We start from the raw sequence: 17,970 nt of genomic DNA on the forward strand, positions 1-17,970 counted from the left end.
ACCCAGAGAGCTTCGCCACCCTGCAGAGAAGTGAGGACTCCGACCTAGCCAAGCTCCGCCCAGCAGCAGAGCTAGAAGCCCACCCTGGGCGCGGCTGCCCCTCAGTCCCGGAGCCCCGCCCCGGGCTCTCCTTCAGAACGCACACTGGGCCTGCGCAAAGCTGCGCCCCGCTGTGGGGAGGTGTCCACGGCGTCTCCTCGGCTTCCCCAGCCGGCCACAGTGCAGCCATTCTGCAGGCAAGGCCTCGGCGTGGACTGGCCTCACGTTTGCGGGCTCTGTGCCATCCGGCGTGGGAAAGTCCCATTTCTTATTTGAGGAAAGTAACCTTTCATTTTCCTTTTGCTAAAGCCAATGGCTGACACTGACTGATCCAGCTGAAGCGCAGGGAGAAAGAGGCCCACCCTCTGAACATCTGATCCAACGTGCCCGAAATAAACACCTCTGGATTCATTTCTGCAGAAATTGTCTTGGACTCAGTGTGTGCCAACATGGGTGCAGGAAACGGGCCTGATGTTGAAGTTGGCCACAATTGTCAACATGAGGGGGCACAGGGAACATGGCCGGCAGCGGGCAGGGCGGGCCTGGGTCCCACACGCACGGGCCCTCGACCTGCCAGGAGAACACTCCAGAGACCCACACAACTTCACATCGCGGCATCGTGCCTCACTGGGAGGAGCCTGCTCACAGCCCTCTCGGGGGCCTCAGGCCCTGCCCACACTCATGACTTGCCCCAGAGAATCACAATCATGGTGGGCCGAGTGCCGGGCTCCAGCCACATGCATTCCACGCCCAGCTGACGGCCGCCATGCTGACCAGCATGTCACAGGTGCAAGTCCACTGAGTGTGGCTCACGCATGTCCTGGACCACAGTGGGGCAAACACACGTGGACTTTCAAATGTGCCGTGGCTGTCACCACTGAGCACTGCCCGGACCCCGACAGCTCTCCACGGGAGGGGACAAGCCTGCAGATCCAGTCCACACCCACAGCCACACACCACGCCCGCCTGCGGCCTGTGCACAGTGGAGGCTGCCACCTTCGCAGCTTTCCACTAGAGCCGAGCGCGTCCTAACCGCCCTACGAGGGAGCAGCACAAGATGTGCATTCTGTGAACCGCCAAGCGTTCCATGCTGCGTTTTTAGGAAATGTGCCTTAAATTACGGAAAGAAGAAAGAAAGAACAGAGGGGCATGTGTGCCGCTGAGGACCTGCTTCCAAAGCAGAGGAAAGGAAAGGAAGCCGGAGGAAGCCAGGGGATCCCCGTCCCGAGGAGCACGCGGGGAGCCCCCCTGACTGGCGCGCGGCCTGGGCAGAGCCAGCTCTCGGAGGCTGTGTCCCCCAGAGGATCCTCATGCCCCAGGACCCAAGGGACCCCGTGGGATGGGGGCGGGTGGGATGGGGGCGGGGTGGGAGGGTCAGCCCAGCCTGCGGTTCCTCAGCTTCAGGAAAGCAAACTTTACCAAGACCCCAGAACAACGGGAGTAATAGGAGCTCCTTTAAAGCAACTGCTGCCACTGGTCCTTTATGAGTTAGGGACGGAGAGCCTGAGGGGACCACACTGCAGACACCCTCACCAGACCTGGGGCTGCCGGGGATGGTGGGGGAGGGGCGGGTCCGCTACAAAGAAACCACTTTCCCGTATTCTTCAAGACTCCAATATTGCTGGGCGTGGTGGCTCACGCCTGTAATCCCAACACTTTGGGAGGCTGAAGCAGGGGATCACCTGAAGTCAGGAGTTCGAGACCAGCCAGTCCAACATGGAGAAACCACATCTCTACTAAAAATACAAAAATGAGCCAGATGTGGTGGTGGGCGCCTGCAGTCCCAGCCACTTGGGAGGTGAGGCAGGAAAATCACTAGAACCCTCGAGGCAGAGGTTACAGTGAGCTGAGATCATGCCACTGCACTCCAGCCTGGGTGACAGAGCGAGACAGTCTCAAAAAAAAAAAAAAAAAGGGTCCAAAATTGAAGTGAGAAAAATAGAGCAGGCCCTCCTGTCACCTGAACCTCCTGCGAATCACAGACATGGCCTTGGGCACCGGCTCGTGGGCTCCAGACCATCGTGGGACCACCAGCCTCGGGCACAGACCACAAAGGCACACTCTCCCATCAGCAACTACTTAAAAATTCGTCCTGATAGAAAAGGACTTCTGGAAACTGTTGAAAACCCTTAAGTATAAATACACAAATTAGTTTCATTAAAAAGACAAACTTGGAGCTGTTGAAAGCTGAGGGCAGGGTTAGATTCCAATCTTTAGTTGGAGCTCCGTTCCACAGCACTCCGGGACAGGCTGCTTTCCTCAGTCAAAAAAGTAAAGGACCTGTTTTATTCTTTCTTTCATGTTCGGTCATTTTACTTTTCCTTTTCTTGTTGTTTTTTTTTTTTTTTTTTTGAGACGGAGTCTCGCTCTGTTGCCCAGGCTGGAGTGCAGTGGCCGGACCTCAGCTCACTGCAAGCTCCGCCTCCCGGATTTATGCCATTCTCCTGCCTCAGCCTCCCAAGTAGCTGGGACTACAGGCGCCGCCACCTCGCCCGGCTAGTTTTTTGTATTTTTTTAGTAGAGACGGGGTTTCACCGTGTTAGCCAGGATGGTCTCGATCTCCTGACCTCGTGATCCGCCCGTCTCGGCCTCCCAAAGTGCTGGGATTACAGGCTTGTACTTTTCCTTTTTTAACAGTTACATGTTCTTGATATTCCTACAGTATGTGTGGAATTCATAAACACAAAATCTCACTCGTCCTTTCCAAAGCCTGAGTTAGGATCGGGTGGGTTCCCAGTGGTGCCTCTGTCCTCTGAACTAAGGCAGGGCGAGTGCTGGGGTTAAGGACTCCACACAGCGGCAAATGTTAGCCAGAGAACCCCACACCACGCAGGAGGGACAGGTGCTCCCCGCCAACCCGCCGCTCTGCTGACCGGGATAGGAGCACCCCCAGTACCCTGTACTCCCCAACATTCCTGCTTCCACTGGCTGCACCCCGTTGTCAATCACACCAGACACAAGGAGGGGAAATTCTTGCAGAAGCAGTACGTTCCGTATTTTGAGGGGTGCATCTCAAGTGAGAGCTCATTTCCAGCCTAAAAAAAAATCATGCCCTAGAACCGCCCAGGCCTGGGGGCTGCACACCTGGCTGTGACTCCACGAATGGAAGCTCGCTCACTCCTGGGAGCTCCAATAAGACCTACTCGATTCAGGGACCATTCAGATAGCTGGAGGCCAAAGCAGGGGCCATCAATACTGCTGGGTGGCCGGTCTCCTCACCGTGTACTCCTTTTTCAGGAACCTTGCCCAGGAATCCCACAAAAAGATGATAGTGGGATCTTCCAGGCACCCAGAAGCCTGGCCGAGAGTCATGGGTTTTCCGTGACAAGGGGCTTCAGGGAAAGAGAGACCTTCAGTGACACAAAAATGCAGCAAACCAGTATCCTGACTCAGGAGCCTGTGTTATCGCTACAAAGTCCACTGGTCAGAACACCCAGCAGGCTGGAGCTGAGGGGTCTGCACCTGTGTGACTCTGTCATGCCCACACTGGCACATGCCCTTGTCTGCAGGCATGTACAGTTGTTCCGGTTTGGTGGTGCCGGTGCTCTGACCCCGATGCAATGAGTGAGCCTTGCTCAGCCTCTTCCTTGTCACCCACCAGCACCCTGGAGTCGGTGAGTGAGTAGCAAATGGCCTCTGCAGAGACCAAAACCACCCTGCTTTGCAATTTCACCCTAGTTCTGTCTCCAACTCTGCAGCAGCTTCCTGAATCATCCATTGAGTCAGCTCTGTCATCTCTCAATAAGAACTTAAGTAAAAGTCTCTGACATGTGTTCATTATATATTTGTATGAAAATCTCATCTTTAAATCTTTGATGGTTACTCTGGTATCTTCAAGATCTCATGAAGCGATTAAAAAAAAGGAAACAAATGAGAGGAAAAGCTCTGGGACGGAAGCTCCACAAAGAGGATCCGGGCAGAAACAAAAGCCATCACTGGCCTCTCTGCTGTAAGGATTTGTGTTGGGATTCAGCAGTCAGCCAGCTTTCCCCCTCAGAAACGGTGCATGGCAGGGAAGCTGAGGATACACACTGGCAAAGCCGTGAGGCGCAGGGAGAAGGGCGCCTGCCTGCCCACATCAGTCCCACCCACAGCCACAGTCGCTGGGAGGAGGAGACCAGCCCAGTTCTGAAATGCGGGTGTGGCCTCAGGCCTGTGCTGGGTGCTGTTCCAGGGGTCTCACCTCACTTTAAACATGGCTCCTCCAGGAGGCTCGCACCTGTGCACCACATTCTTGGGGCCTGGGAAATCACAAGGCGCCTCGCAGGCCAGGCTTCCGGTGGCCCCCTAACCCCAGTGGTTCAGGGACACTACGGCTGTGACCCTGCTCTATCCTGCACCTTGCAAAGACCCATCGACAAACAGTGCGCTCTCCCTACCGCCCTCAGACCCTTCAGTACCAGGAGTGCACAACACATCCTGGGGAGCCTCCCGCACGCCCGCTCAGTGCAGGGATCCTGGGGAGCCCTCCCCGCCTTCGCTCAGTGCAGGGATCCTGGGGAGCCTCCTCCACGCCCACTCAGTGCATGGGGAGTTCTTTCTGGGCCACGCAGCCTGCAACTGCCTCTGTTCGTCACTCAGTGACACAGCGCAGACTCGCATGGCAAAGTCGAGCACAGCAGGGTGGGCGGCCGGCCAGCTGGAGGGGCTGCTGGGCCCACCCACAGGCATCGCATCCTGAGGCTCTCATGGCTGGGGGTGCACCTTCCGTCCTCCTCAGAAGCGTAACCGGCAACTGTGCTTCATCCAAGAAGGTCTGGAAGGGGCTAATTTTTCAAAAGAAAGTTCCATGAAGGAAAAGGGAGAGACCTCCCCCCTTCTTTTCATGTCATGCTTAGACAGTGCTGTTCGGCCCAAGTCCACAGAATTAACCTCACGACACCCGCTTAGGTCCCCCAAACCCAGAGATCAGCCATCCCTATCTTCCTGCACGACAGGAGCGGCTGGGGTCCCCTCACTGCGTGCAGTGGTAAGAACCAGAAGGGGCACAAATACTTCCAACCGATGCACGATTCACACGAAACAGACCCTGGGCTTTAGGACGCAGTCAGGGCCAACTCTACACGCGCAGCACGTCCTCAGGGCGACCCAGAACTTCTCCGGGGCACTCACTTCTGAGACTCTCCGGCTCCCTAAGAGGTGGGGGGAGAGCAGGGTGGCCAAGAACCCCACAGCGGGTGGGCGGGCAGACTACGCTTCACAAGCAGGTCTGACTTGAGGGGCTCTTTTGTTCTGCACCCAGCGCAGAAGAAGGCACGAGAAGGTGAAGCTGACGGTGGGGCAGGAGCAGATGCAGAGCCCCCCAGCACAAGACCCCCTGGCCTAAGCCACAGGCCTCAAGCTCTACGCTGAAAGCTACGGAAAGGCACGTCTACGGTAAAAGCAGCACCTCGCACTGCCATGGCAGCTCTGTCATCCTTTGCGGAGCAACACACTGTGTAAAGGACACGGGGACCCCGTTTGAACGGTGGGGGGCCCGGAGCCACCGTGGCGTGGGGGCTGCAGGCAGGAGGGGAACAGAGCGAAGCCACCTCCTCCCGCCCCGCCCGCCCCGCCCGCTCAGGTCAGAACACAGCAGCACAGGCGCGGTTTGTGTCCTCGCTGTCCTCTGGCACCCAGGGCAGTCTCACTCTGCGCCTGCTCCTCGGCTGCCTCCCTTTGCACACCTGCTGCGGACGCGAGGGGGTCCCAGGGCCCGGGTGCCCGAGGTCGGTCCTGCTCGCCCTCCTCCTCACAGAGACCGTGAGGCGCATGTCTGAGCAGCGAGGCAGGCCGGGGCGGCTTCGGCGGGCGGAGGCTGGCAGGCTGGGCTGGCAGGGCGCTCTGGCCTCTCCGCACGCGTTCCTCAGCGAGGGCGTCCTCGTCGGCCACACCTGCAAGCACAGCGGGAGAGAGACAGCCGTGAGCGAGCGGCAGCCGGCCCCTCCAGAGCCAGCGATCTCCCTGACAGACGCGTCATCTCTGGGGAGGAGAAAGAGGTTATCGTCTTTCTTCAGTGGCACCACTGGGGCCAGAACTTAATGCTCCAAGAGTGGGAAAAGAGTCATCTGAAAATCACTCCTCTCTCTCTCCTGGACGAAGCGGCTCCCCGCCCCACCAGCTTTGGCACCATCAACACGCCCCTTCCAAGAGCGAGAGTGCCCCACTGAAATCACAGCCCAGGGCTGGCAAGTGCACTGTCAGAATCAGCCAGCTGGGCCACCCTGGGGAAGAAAGGCTCCAGATCCAGCTGGAGATTTCACCCTCAGGGTCCATACACAGAAGACACCCCTCTCCGCCTCGTGCTGGAACACATCTGTGGCAGCAGCAGCAGTGCCCACGGGAGCCACAGCTCCGCCCAAGGCAGGGCCACTCCAGTGCAGCTCCAGCTCTGGCCCCGCACAACACACACACACCCCCAAGACAGGCCAGCTCCTCGATGCTCTGAAAAATTGTGCTTTTATTAATCTTTTGAAATACAGAAAAAGTCATTGGAAGGCCGTGCATTAAAAAAAAAGAAATATAGGCCAGGCGCGGTGGCTCCCACCTGTAATCCCAGCACTTTGGGAGGCCGAGACGGGCGGATCACGAGGTCAGGAAATCGAGACCATCCTGGCTAACACGGTGAAACCCCGTCTCTACTAAAAATACAAAAACTTAGCCGGGTGAGGTGGCGGCGCCTGCAGTCCCAGCTACTCGGGAGGCTGAGGCGGGAGAATGGCGAGAACCTGGGAGGCGGAGCTTGCAGTGAGCCGAGATCCGGCCACTGCACTCCAGCCTGGGGGACAGAGCGAGACTCCATCTCAAAATAAAAAAAAAGAAATACAGAAAAAATGTTTTGAACACTGATGGATATGAGGAATAAAAATAAGAAAACAATATTCACAGAATGATCTCCACTGTGATTCTCTGAAGGTGTGAGTGACAGTCGCTGTGTGGATGTGAGGGAGGCAGCGGCAGCTCCAGGAGCAAAGCGTGTGAGGCCGTAGCTGGTGGGATTCCTCGTCCCTCTGCAAACTCTAAAATGTGTCTAAAACGTGTTGCACCCAGCACTTCGGGCCCCGAGCCCTGCGCAGATGTAAAGCAAGGCGGACCCCTCCCGTGGCACAGCATGGAGTTTATGCCAGAGGCGGCCTCGTCCTCCTCACTTCCCCACAAGCACTAAGGAGCACTCGGCCATTGAAATGCGCCTGAAACGCAATGGACTGAGAGATCGACGGACATTCAGGAGCTTCTCCAATTAAACACGCCACTTCCAGTGCTGAGTGCCAGGCCCAGGGCCCGCCCCAGGAGCTCAAATGTGACTCACCCACAACGGAGAGAACTGGCTCTGAGGTCAGGAAGGAACCTGCTCTCAGGCTGTCCCCTCAGGCCAGGCTCTGGTCCTTGGAGACCACGATGGTGATGCTCGCCTAAGGAAGACCCTCACACGAATGCAGAATTCATCTCCAAGGAATACCAAGACCTGGGCAACTCGTAACCTGGGGCCTGTGTGTCCCCAGAGGGGAGGGCAAGCCTCACAAAATCCTAAAGCTGCAGCACGGCGCCCACAGGGCTCAGTCGTTTCTGGAACTCAGCAAACCCAAGAGGAGGCGCAGGCCTCAGATCTCAGATGTCCTATTTCCCCACACTTTGAACACAGAAACGTGATTTTTGGGACCATTTAACCATGCACCATAAATGCAGGCTGCGAGGCTTCACCTATGACACCCATTGTCAACACCGGCCCGCACGTCCTGCCAGGGGACCCAGGGTCCCTGCTGAGATGGCTGCACCAGGAGAACACACACGTCTCAGCATCACGCCGAACTGCTGAGCTGAGAGGGGTCACCTAGCCCGGGGCCAGTTCTCCCCTTGGGAACTCCGTGTGCTCACGGGCAGAATGAACAGGTGGCAGAGCTGCTGTCTGCGATTCTATGACATGAGTGAAGGAAAACAGCACCCAGCACACAGGACGTGCCTGCGGGCGTCATGCACACACAGCACTTCCTGAGCGTGCCCGTGGCAGGAGGAAACATGCCAGGGTCCCCTGACCAGGCCCCAGTTGCAGGCTGGGAGTGAGGAGGGCTCTGGGACAGGGACACCCAGGATGCAGCTTCTGGTTTTCTGTTTTCCCAGCTGCCTGCACCCTGGCAGGAGAGCGGGACACATGGAAACAGTGCTGTGAACTTGCTGTTGTGTAGCAACATGGCTTCCAGATCTGACACTGAAACTCAAAGGGGCCACATCGCCGAGAAGCATCAGCAGGCTGCCCCGGTGACACCTGTGGACCCTGGGCCGTCCCAGCCCCTTGGACACCAAGGAGAGACTCAGCACAGGTGCTCCCAGGGTACCACGTCCCACCTTGGAGGGAGAGAGGAGAGACGAGGGGACCCACACACACAGCAGCAAAGGGCCAACCGGAAGCTGCCGGTGCCAAGCCCGTTCCTGCCTCCAGGAGGATTACACCCAATACTTTGAAGATTATACTTTGCCAACTAATGTAGAACATTTGAGAAAAAAATTTAAAGTTTCTGGTGTGTGACACACTGAACTGGACCCTAAATATCCATAGCTGTGAAGTGTTCCCCAGGCACAGTGATGCAGCATGAGTTCTGTGACTGCCACCAGAAGAGCCACCCACTGCCTGGCCCAGCCACACACCCCAATGCCCGGGAGCTTCAGAGCCAAGCGTGAGCCGCTCACCCGCCCCACTCCATGGGGAGGGAAAATGGGGGCAGGGTAACCCCACACATCCTGGCTCATCCTGGCTCTGGGAAGCCCAGTCTCGCTGCCACTTGAAATTATGCACTTCCAGCTCAGTTGCAGTTGGGAACCCCCGCCTCCCAGCTGTCCCCCGCACCTCTGGTCCGCAGGTGAAAACACACCCTGGGTGGGTGTCCAAGGACCCGTTTTCAGAGCGCTGTGGGTCACCTGGGGCTGCCATCGCATTGCCTGGGGGCCAGGCTTCGAGGCCAGCCTCAGCCAGGGCTTCCCGCCCTCAAGGTCCGGCCTCCTCCTTCGGAGCTGCTCTGGGAGAGGTTCTGCTTTTATTGTCTGTTTAGAAAAAGGCCCCACTGAGACTTAAGACTGATACTTTGAAAATGAATATTGAAGACACCTGCAGCATCCAAAGCTCCCTGCATCATCTCCTCCGAGGCTGAGGCCACTGGGAAGGCATGGATGCTGCACTCCTAACCCCGTGCTGCTGAGCTGGCCAGCTGCGGGCTCTGAGCAGCCCTGGAGTGACTGGGGGAGAAAGGTGCAGGCTCCACAGCCACAGCCACAGGGCAGCCTGGCTCCTGTGGATACGCCTGCATCCCTATCCTCTCCTGCACAGCTCAGCCGCTCCACCCCCTGCCAGGTCCCGGCAACACCCAGAAGCCTCCCTCCCCCGACTCACTTTGGAGGAGGGCTGGGGATGGCACACGTGGCAGGTAGACAACAGCTGCTCAGGTCTGGTCTCTCGGTAAACCCTTCTGGCCCCAGCGGTCGGACACAGTTCTGTGTCCCCAGGCCAATCACACAAGGGACTCCCCAAGGGTCTGTGTCCCCAGGCCAAGCACACAAAGGACTCCCCAAGGTTCCCATGAAACCTCATGGCTAGTGAGGTGCCAGGAAAAGTGACTTGAGGAAAGAAGACGAAGGTGGAGATGAGGATCTCCTTATCACCTGGGGAGTCACACAGCGCGCTGCTGCTCCAAACCCCCACCCTGAGCCTCCCGTGGACACGGTGCACTGCTGGCAGGGACAGGGAGCGGCCGCCTCCCGGTTGGGACGCAGATGTGCCAGCAGGGGTCATCAGCTCTCTGACAAAAGGGACACACAGTTGGTCTGAACAGGACTACCCAACTCGGCCTCGATGGTTCTATCTGTTCAGAGCCAAGGCTCTGGGCGTCCTCCTGCTGCAGCCGCCCCAGCTACATGCCGGCACTGCTGGAGGCTCTGTTCCCCACCTCACTGGCAGGTGAAGCCACTGCCTTCAAGGTTCTAACCTACACTGTGGATGGAGCTTTCCCACCCCACGGCCTCCTACAGCTTTCCAGCAAGAAAAAATAAAAAAGAGAAAGTGGCTGGAGGGCAGTCGCGGCAGGCAGGACGGACAGACCGGCTGCAGGAGAACCGCAACAAGCACCGCCCCATGGCCCTTGCCTTGGACTCGGCCTCCCAGTCCCTCCCAGGCCCAGCATTTTCCGATCTCCCTCCTGGCCACAATGGGATCAGCCCCGAGGTTCGGGTTTAATTGGCGCAGGATGCAGCCTGGTGCAGTCTGTCAAGGTCCCAGGAGACTGCATGGTGAGCTCCATGCCATGACAGGCTCTCCAGAAATGCCCCCAGGGCCTCACAGGCAGTGGCTCTCCGTGTTCAGGGCTGACAGGGCCGCCGCGTGAACCCTGGGACCCCTACAGAGAGTAAGGCAGGTGTTCTTAGAAACCCTGCGCCCCGGCCCATCCGCCTCCCACTCACGAGGAAGGACCACGAGGAGGAAGGAGCTGGGCTGCTGATGCTGAGAAACGGGCCTCACAAGATGTGGGAATGCACAGACCCGCACTCCTGCCAGCATCCCAGGATGGGACAAGCCAGCCTCATGCACAGCCTAGAAGCAGGCGCCACGCGGAGGGCCGAGGAACACACAACTCAGCACACTTCCCACAGCAACACCCTCTCCCACGGCAAAGAGCCCCCAGGACATTCTCTCGAACATCCTGCTAGAGCTCACGCAGCTATCGCACAACACGTCCTTGTGGGATTCAGGATGTCCCCGCCACACCACCCTCTTCTCTCTCCCATCGCCGCGTCCCACGTGCGGGAGGACCTGGAAGCCTGGCCTGTCGGTGACCCAAAGACCCTGCTTCCGGCACTTGACATGCCTGCAGCTCTGAGGATTCCACCAGTCCTCTCGTGCGGGGAAGGGCCCAGACCACATCAATGTGTTCACACAAGTATCTGTTACACCAATCCTTTTAAAAACACTGCACAGGCTGGCGCAGTGGCTCACACCTGTCATCCCAGCACTTTGGGAGGCTGAGGCAGGAGGATCACCTAAGCCCAGGAGTTTGAGACCAGCTTAGCTTCGAGATCAGCTTGGGCAACACAGAAAGACCCCATCTCGGCCCGGCGCAGTGGCTCACGCCTGTAATCCCAGCACTTTGAGAGGCCGAGGCGGGCGGATCACTTGAGGTCAGAAGTTTGAGACCAGTCTGGGCAACATGACCCTGTCTCTACTAAAAATGTAAAAATTAGCCGGGTGTGGTGGCATGTGCCTGTAGTCCCAGGTACTCAGGAGGCTGAGGCATGAGAATCACTTGAGCCTGGGAGGCAGAGGTTGCAGTGAGCCGAGATTGCACCACTGCACTCCAGGCTGGGCAACAGAGCGAGACTCCTTATCAAAAAAAGACAGACCCCATCTCTATCAAAAAAAACAAAAAATACAAAAATTAGCCCAGTGCACTGTTGCACGCCTACAGTCCCAGCCACTCTGGAGGCTGAGGTGGGAGAATTACTTGAGCCCAGGGGATTCAAGGCTGCAATGAGCTGTGATTGCACCACTGCACTCCAGCCTAAGTAACAGATTAAGACTTTGTCTCAAGAAAACAAAAAAACAAAACTGCACAGTAGGGCTGGAAGTGTCAGCTCACACCTGTCGTCCCAGCACTGTGGGAGGCTAAAGTAGGGCTGGAAGTGTCAGCTCACACCTGTCGTCCCAGCACTGTGGGAGGCTCAAGTGGAGGCTAAAGATCACTCGGGCCCAAGAGTTTGAGACCAGCCTGGGCAACATAGTGAGACCCCATCTCTACAAAAAAGAGAAAAAATTAGCCAGGTGTAGTGGTGTACTCCTGTAGACTCAGCTACTCGGGGGGCTGAGCTGCGAGGATTGCTTGAGCCTAGGAGTTCGAGGCTGCAGTGAGCTGTGATTGCACCACTGCACTCCTGCCTGGGTAACAGAAATCCTGCCTTTAAAAAAAACCCTGCACAGTAGGCTGAAAGGTGTTCCTTCCCACCCTCAAGAAACAGCCAGTGCCCCTCGCTCGACACTGAGGCTCCTGGGTCAGGGTGGACAGGAAGGCACTGCCGTCTCTGGAGCAGCCTCTGGTTCTGCTGGGAGTCCACACAGGGTGGCCCGCACTTCCCCCTAAAGCCCTGGGGCAAATATAACCGCTCTCCTTGGTTGCTGATTTGGGAAACAAGGTATTGTGAAAGGACTATGAATCTCGGGACCCCAAAATCACTCGGCTAAAGGGAGAAAGCAAGCTGGGAACTGTGTCGGGCACACCTGCCTCCCATTTCATTCCTAAAGAAGGTGGCTACAGCTGGGCCCAGGGGTGCACGCCTGCAGTCCCAGCTACTCAGGAGGCTGAGCTGGGAGGATCCCTTGACGTGAGCTCAGGAGGCGGAGGCTGCTGCGAGCTGAGACTGCACCACTGGACTCCAGCCTGGGCAACAGGAGTGAGACAATGTCTCAAAAAAAAAAAAAAAAAAAAAAAAAAAAACCCACACATCTCCCTCACAATTTGTGCACAAGGAAATTCCCTGTGGGGCTCAAGATCTTTACCCTAGAGCAGTTGTGTGGGATTTCACCCTGGCAATGTGAGTGGACAGCTTACCTTCACAGGTGCAGACAAAGGACAGATCTCAGTCATCCCTCTGCTCCCCTGAGACAAACGCGTATCTGCTGCCTCTGCCCTGTTGTTTCACGGAGCCAGACTAAGGCACACGTGGCCCTTCCCCTACCCCCTCACACACGTGGATTATGTATTCAGTGAAAGGCTGATCAGAGACTCAACAGAAAGCAACGATTTGTCTTATCCACCTATGACCCGGAAGCCCCCAACCCCACTTCCAGCTGTCCCACCTTTCTGGAACGTACGTCTTGTGTGTAGGGACGCCTCATGTCTCCCCCTGAGGTGCATAAAACCAAGCTGTGCCCCGACCACCTCGGGCACCTGTCGTCAGGGCTCCTGAGGCTGTAACACGGGCACGTCCTCAACCTCGGCAAAATAAACTTCCTGCGCTGACTGAGACCATCTCAGATATTCCTGGTTCACAGTACGAAGGCAGACCAGAAGGCTGATGGAGAAAGTGGGGGTCCGTGGAGTTGCTCTGTGACCCAAGGTGATGACTGCTCCCGATTCTAACCTGGAAAAGTGCAGGCGCCAGACAGTGGCTTCCTTTAAATAAGAAACCACAGGCTCCATATTCCTTGTTTTAAAGTGGGGCCACCCATGCACCACAGGCCCCTGGGATGGAAGAAACAGTGACCCCCCCCAAGACACACTGCCACTTCTCCTGCCACTCCCACAACCCTCCCCTGGGACCCAGCTCCCTCAGCCTACAGAGGTGGAGGCGGTGTGAGCAGTCTGGCCAGCCCGGGAGATGCCTGTCTCTGAATAGAGATGGATGCTCTGAGTAGCATGACAGTGCCAGGCTCAAAGCACACATGGCCCTGTGGCAACCACAGGTCGCCCCTTCACCCCACGCCTGCCCCGTGCTGTGGCCGGCATGCCTCCTAACTCAAAGCACACATGGCCCCGTGGCCACCATAGGCAACCCCTTCACCCCATGCCCGCCCCATGGCCAGCAGGAGAGCATGGCAGGTGGCGGGGGACTCGCAGCAGCCAAGCCACTCAGCAGTGGGACTGTGCTGCACCCACCACTGCATGGGCAGCATGTGTCCCTTGGAAGCATGGGTGCCCGTAGAAGCATGGGTGCCTGTGGAAGGGGTACAGCTCAGAGAAGAAGAGGTGCATTCCCTGTGCTTCCACTGTCCCCTCATCTTTAAAATGAGGACGAGGCCAGAGTGGACCCCACCTGGGATCCCTGCACTCTGGGAGGCCAAGCAGGGAGGATCACGTGGGCCCAGGAGTTCGAGACCAGCCTGGGCAACATAGGGAGACCCCATCTCTATGAAAAATAAGAAAATACAATGAGGATGAAACCCAGTTATCAAGGCTGAGTACGGCAGAGCCACTCTCAACACAACAGCAGCCTGAAGAACCGAAGCCACAGAGTGGACAGGCTCCCTCCATCACAGAGACCGAGGGGAAAGGAGCCCTCAAGGCTTCTGCTAAGATAAGCAGGCTGTGGGTTCTGGGCTTCCAACCATTCTGAGAGGGTCCACATCCAGAAGAGCCCGCCTCTGGAACAGAGAGAAGGCAGGTGGGGCGCCGGCCCGCTGCTGGGGAACTGAAAAGGTCTGGGAAGGGCGCGTGGAGACAGCGGCAGGAGGGCCACTGCTGCAGAGGTCAGGGCATACTCACGCTGCCTCGGTCCCGTTCCCACCTCTGTTTCTGATAGGCAGGAATTTCTTTATTGCGTGATGCTTCACGTCACAGCTCTCTCCCCTTAGTTCCACTCACCTTGACACATTTTTATATCTGATTTACTTCCCCTGTTATAGGCTGCACCGTGTCCCCAAAAACTCACACACAGACCTCGTGACCTCAAATCTACATTCACTTTTAAAAACTGCTACATCCACCATATGAACAGGTCTCTGTGCTTTCCATTCCTTAAGAAATATAAATTAGGTTGGTTGAGCGTGGTGGCTCACATCTGTAATCCCAGCACTTTGGGAGGCCGAGGCGGGCAGATCACCGGAGGTCAGGAGTTCAAGACCAGTCTGACTAACATGGAGAAACCCCGTCTCTACTAAAAATACAAAATTAGCCGGGCATGGTGGCGCATGCCTGTAATCCCAGCTACTTGGGAGGTTGAGGCAGGAGAATCGCTTGAACCCAGGAGGCGGAGGTAGCGGTGAGCCAAGATGGCACCATTGCACTCCAGGCTGGGCAACAGAATGAAACTCCTTCTCAAAAAAAGAAAGACATGTAAGTTATATAAATCATGTACGCGACTCTGAAGAGCTCTGCCTGCCAGCAATCCTTTGATACAGGAGGAGCCGCCCAGGTCACAGTAAGCCCTGCAGGAGGTGAGGGGCTCGGGGTGGGCCAGAGCAATCAGAGGCGAGGAGGCCTGTGGCTGCTGGCACCATCAAAACCTGGGGCTTCTGCACAGGGCGGGGCCACAGCGGGTAAGTCCCTCTCAGGAGTGGTTTTACCTCACCTCCCCCTTTAAGACAGAAAGAGGTCATCAAACCTTTTCGGCTTCCTAGAAATCCAGAGTCAAGGGTCACAGCCACACACAGAAACAAGCCAAGGGCTGGCCAGGGTCGGGGCTCCAGCACCACCTGCCTTCCACACCTTTGTGACCTAAAGTTGGTGCCTAGGCCCCTCTGCAGGGTTCACAGTGACTAACTCACTTCCAGAAAGATCCTTCCATGACCCACTCATGTCTCGCCCACCCCCAGTTCCCGCCCTGCCTCAGGACCTGTGTGCCTCTTCCACACCCTCGACTTCCACCCAGGCTTCATCCCAGATGCACAGCTGACATGTGCCAGGCTGACGCAGGAGCCCCGGCGGTGAGCCTGCTGAGGAGACACAGACCACCAGCGACAGAGGCCGCAAGACAAAGGTAATTCCAGCGCCAAGAACTTAAACACAGCCCACCCAAGGCTCAAGGGCCCCTTCTCAATAGAAGCTCCTGCCAAGTTTAGGATCCGCCTTTCGAATGACACCTAACGGGAGGATAACCAGGATGGAGCCAATGGTCACACCGAGGAGAAGAGCTCGGTGCCAGCAAAAGCTCTCCACCAGCAGGCCCGCTGCAGAGCATGCATCATGGCGCACTACCCATGAGCGTGTCCACAAAGGTGCGGGGACCCAGGCATCCCCGTGCTCAGACTTCCCTACACACGAGTGTGTCCATGAAGGTGCAGGAACCCAGGCATCCCGTGCTCAGACTTCCCTACACACGAGCAGGTCCACAAAGGCGCGGGGACATGGGCATCCCAGCACCTCATGCTCAGACTTCCCTAGAACTCGCCTTCCTGTTACTGCAGCTCACAAAGACACCAAAAAAAGGCAAAACCAACTGTATTAAGCCTTATTAGTGATCAATATCTACTTCATGTTTTGGCTTTACAAAGGCTTTACTGGGTGATACAAAACACTGTATTTTCCCCTACTAAACAAAAACTTTGAACACCTGCATCCTAAGCTTAACTCGTGCTGATGTTCTCCTGACAAAATACAGGCCGGGCGTGGTGGCTCACGTCTGTCATCCCACCGCTTCGGGAGGCTGAGGCGGGTGGATCACCTGAGGTCAGGAGTTCAAGACCGGCCAACATGGTGAAACCCCATCTCTACTAAAAATACAAAAATTAGCCGGGCGTGGTGGCGCACACCTGTAATCCCAGCTACTCCAGAGGCTAAGGCAGGAGAATCGCTTGAACCCAGGAGGTGGAGGTTGCAGTGAGCCACAAATGTGCCACTGCACTCCAGCCTGGGCAACAGAGTGAGACTCCATCTCCAAAAAATATAGATAGATAGATAGATAGATAGATAGATAGATAGATAGATAGATAGAGATATAGATACATAGTCACACACAGCTTAGCAAGAGGGGTATGTTACATGATGTCACCGCACTCAGGCCTAGAAGGCACGGCCCACTCCACACCCAGGCTGCAGGGCCCGGCCGACTGCTGCTAGGCCGCAAACCTGTGCCGCCATCCCAGCACTGAGCGCTGCAGGCGGCTGTAGCTCAATGGCAAGGATGCAAACCTGGATCACACGCAGTGAAAATGCCGTCCTAACCTTACAGAACCCCCGCAGTCGACGTGGACCACCACTGGCCAAAATGTCCTCACGCGGTCAGGGCTGTTCTTTAGCACCAAGCAGGGGCAGGGTCACTTTCCTGGCACCTACTCATCAGGCGGGGAAAGGCCTCCCTTCCAGGCATAAGCGTCACCAGACAGGGCAGGGGACAGTGGGGGCCACATGGACCTGCCCTGCAAAAGCTGCTCAGAACCTTCCAGTCGAGCAACCTGACTTGTGCAAGATCTCACACGAAGAACCCCCAACAAACTTGTCAGCGGAACTTCTACAAACATCCTTTAGAAAACAACTCAACTTTCTCACAAATTAACCTAAAATTCCCCAAATTAAAACCAAAAAAGGGCATTCACTGCCATTCAGTCTCACCCTCCTAGAGTCAATACCACTTTCTGAAAGCCATTTTCTAAAATCTCTATATAGCCTTTTAAAACTTTCCATGTAATACCATTAATTACTCTTCTTTGGAAATTTACCACTAATTGTTTAAACAATTTTAGTTTAGCAATTTGTTCTGAAAAGGCAATACGCATCAGTTGTAGAAAAAACAAGTCACTTCTAATTCTACAGCCCATAGATAATTTACTGTTTGGGTATAATTTCTGCTTCTTCCTGTGCGTGAATTAAATATTAAACCTTATAAATTACTAAAATATAGGCTGGTTACAACGGTTCCAGTTTCTTTTTATTGGGGGAACTAAATATACCAGAAAACATCCTGTTTTGTAACCACAGTTAAATAAAATTTAAAAACAGAAACAAGATCTGCCAGCATCCCCCCGAGCCAAAAACACACTGAAATCATCGAGAAGCTATTAGAGGAATGTTCCGCAGCTGCCGCGGGCATGGCCATCTTATCGGAGGCTCCAGTTTCTTCCCCAAATGGAGTCTGAATGGAGTACAGGAGCCTGGCTGATAACACGCAGATGAAAAGAAACTCCTGCAGATAAAAACACACTTTTCCCAAATACGTACAATCCACGAGCCTCTGGGGAGACTGCTCCTTTCTCTGACTTTTTTGAGACTGGGGGGTTAGTCCCTACTTACACAAATTAGGACTACCACTTACCCACTGCAGATTATTCAAACAACCAAAAACGCATGCCGGGCCCATGAGAAGATCGGCTCACTCAAACATTTAATGTGTGCCGGGCACTGGGGACACCCAGCAAGACCCTGCTCTCACTCCTCGGGAGCTCAGTGGTGGACAGACTTCAAACAACGCAGCAAGGCGGTGCTGTCTGCGCTCCGCAGATACAACGGCATGTGGAACAGCCCTGGAACATCAGACCTGGTCTGC

General features: G+C 55.9%; 1 protein-coding gene across 6 annotated transcripts in view; it reads right to left on the bottom strand.

The window, feature by feature from the left end:
- Positions 1 to 17,970, bottom strand: part of LOC104671759 (dnaJ homolog subfamily B member 6) — an 83,184-nt gene that overhangs the window by 1,595 nt on the left and 63,619 nt on the right. For 4 of the 6 annotated variants that reach the window (XM_010375369.2, XM_010375374.2, XM_030932281.1 and 1 more), the window contains one exon: positions 2,666 to 5,912. In XM_010375369.2, the coding sequence (XP_010373671.1) occupies positions 5,599 to 5,912 (314 nt within the window). In that variant the 3' untranslated portion in view covers positions 2,666 to 5,598. Of the gene's footprint in view, positions 1 to 2,665; positions 5,913 to 17,970 lie in introns of those variants that run through there. The other 2 variants (XM_010375377.1, XM_010375376.1) reach the window with 1 other exon arrangement.

This window comes from Rhinopithecus roxellana, chromosome 6 (assembly GCF_007565055.1).
Source record: "Rhinopithecus roxellana isolate Shanxi Qingling chromosome 6, ASM756505v1, whole genome shotgun sequence".
Lineage (NCBI taxonomy): Eukaryota > Metazoa > Chordata > Mammalia > Primates > Cercopithecidae > Rhinopithecus > Rhinopithecus roxellana.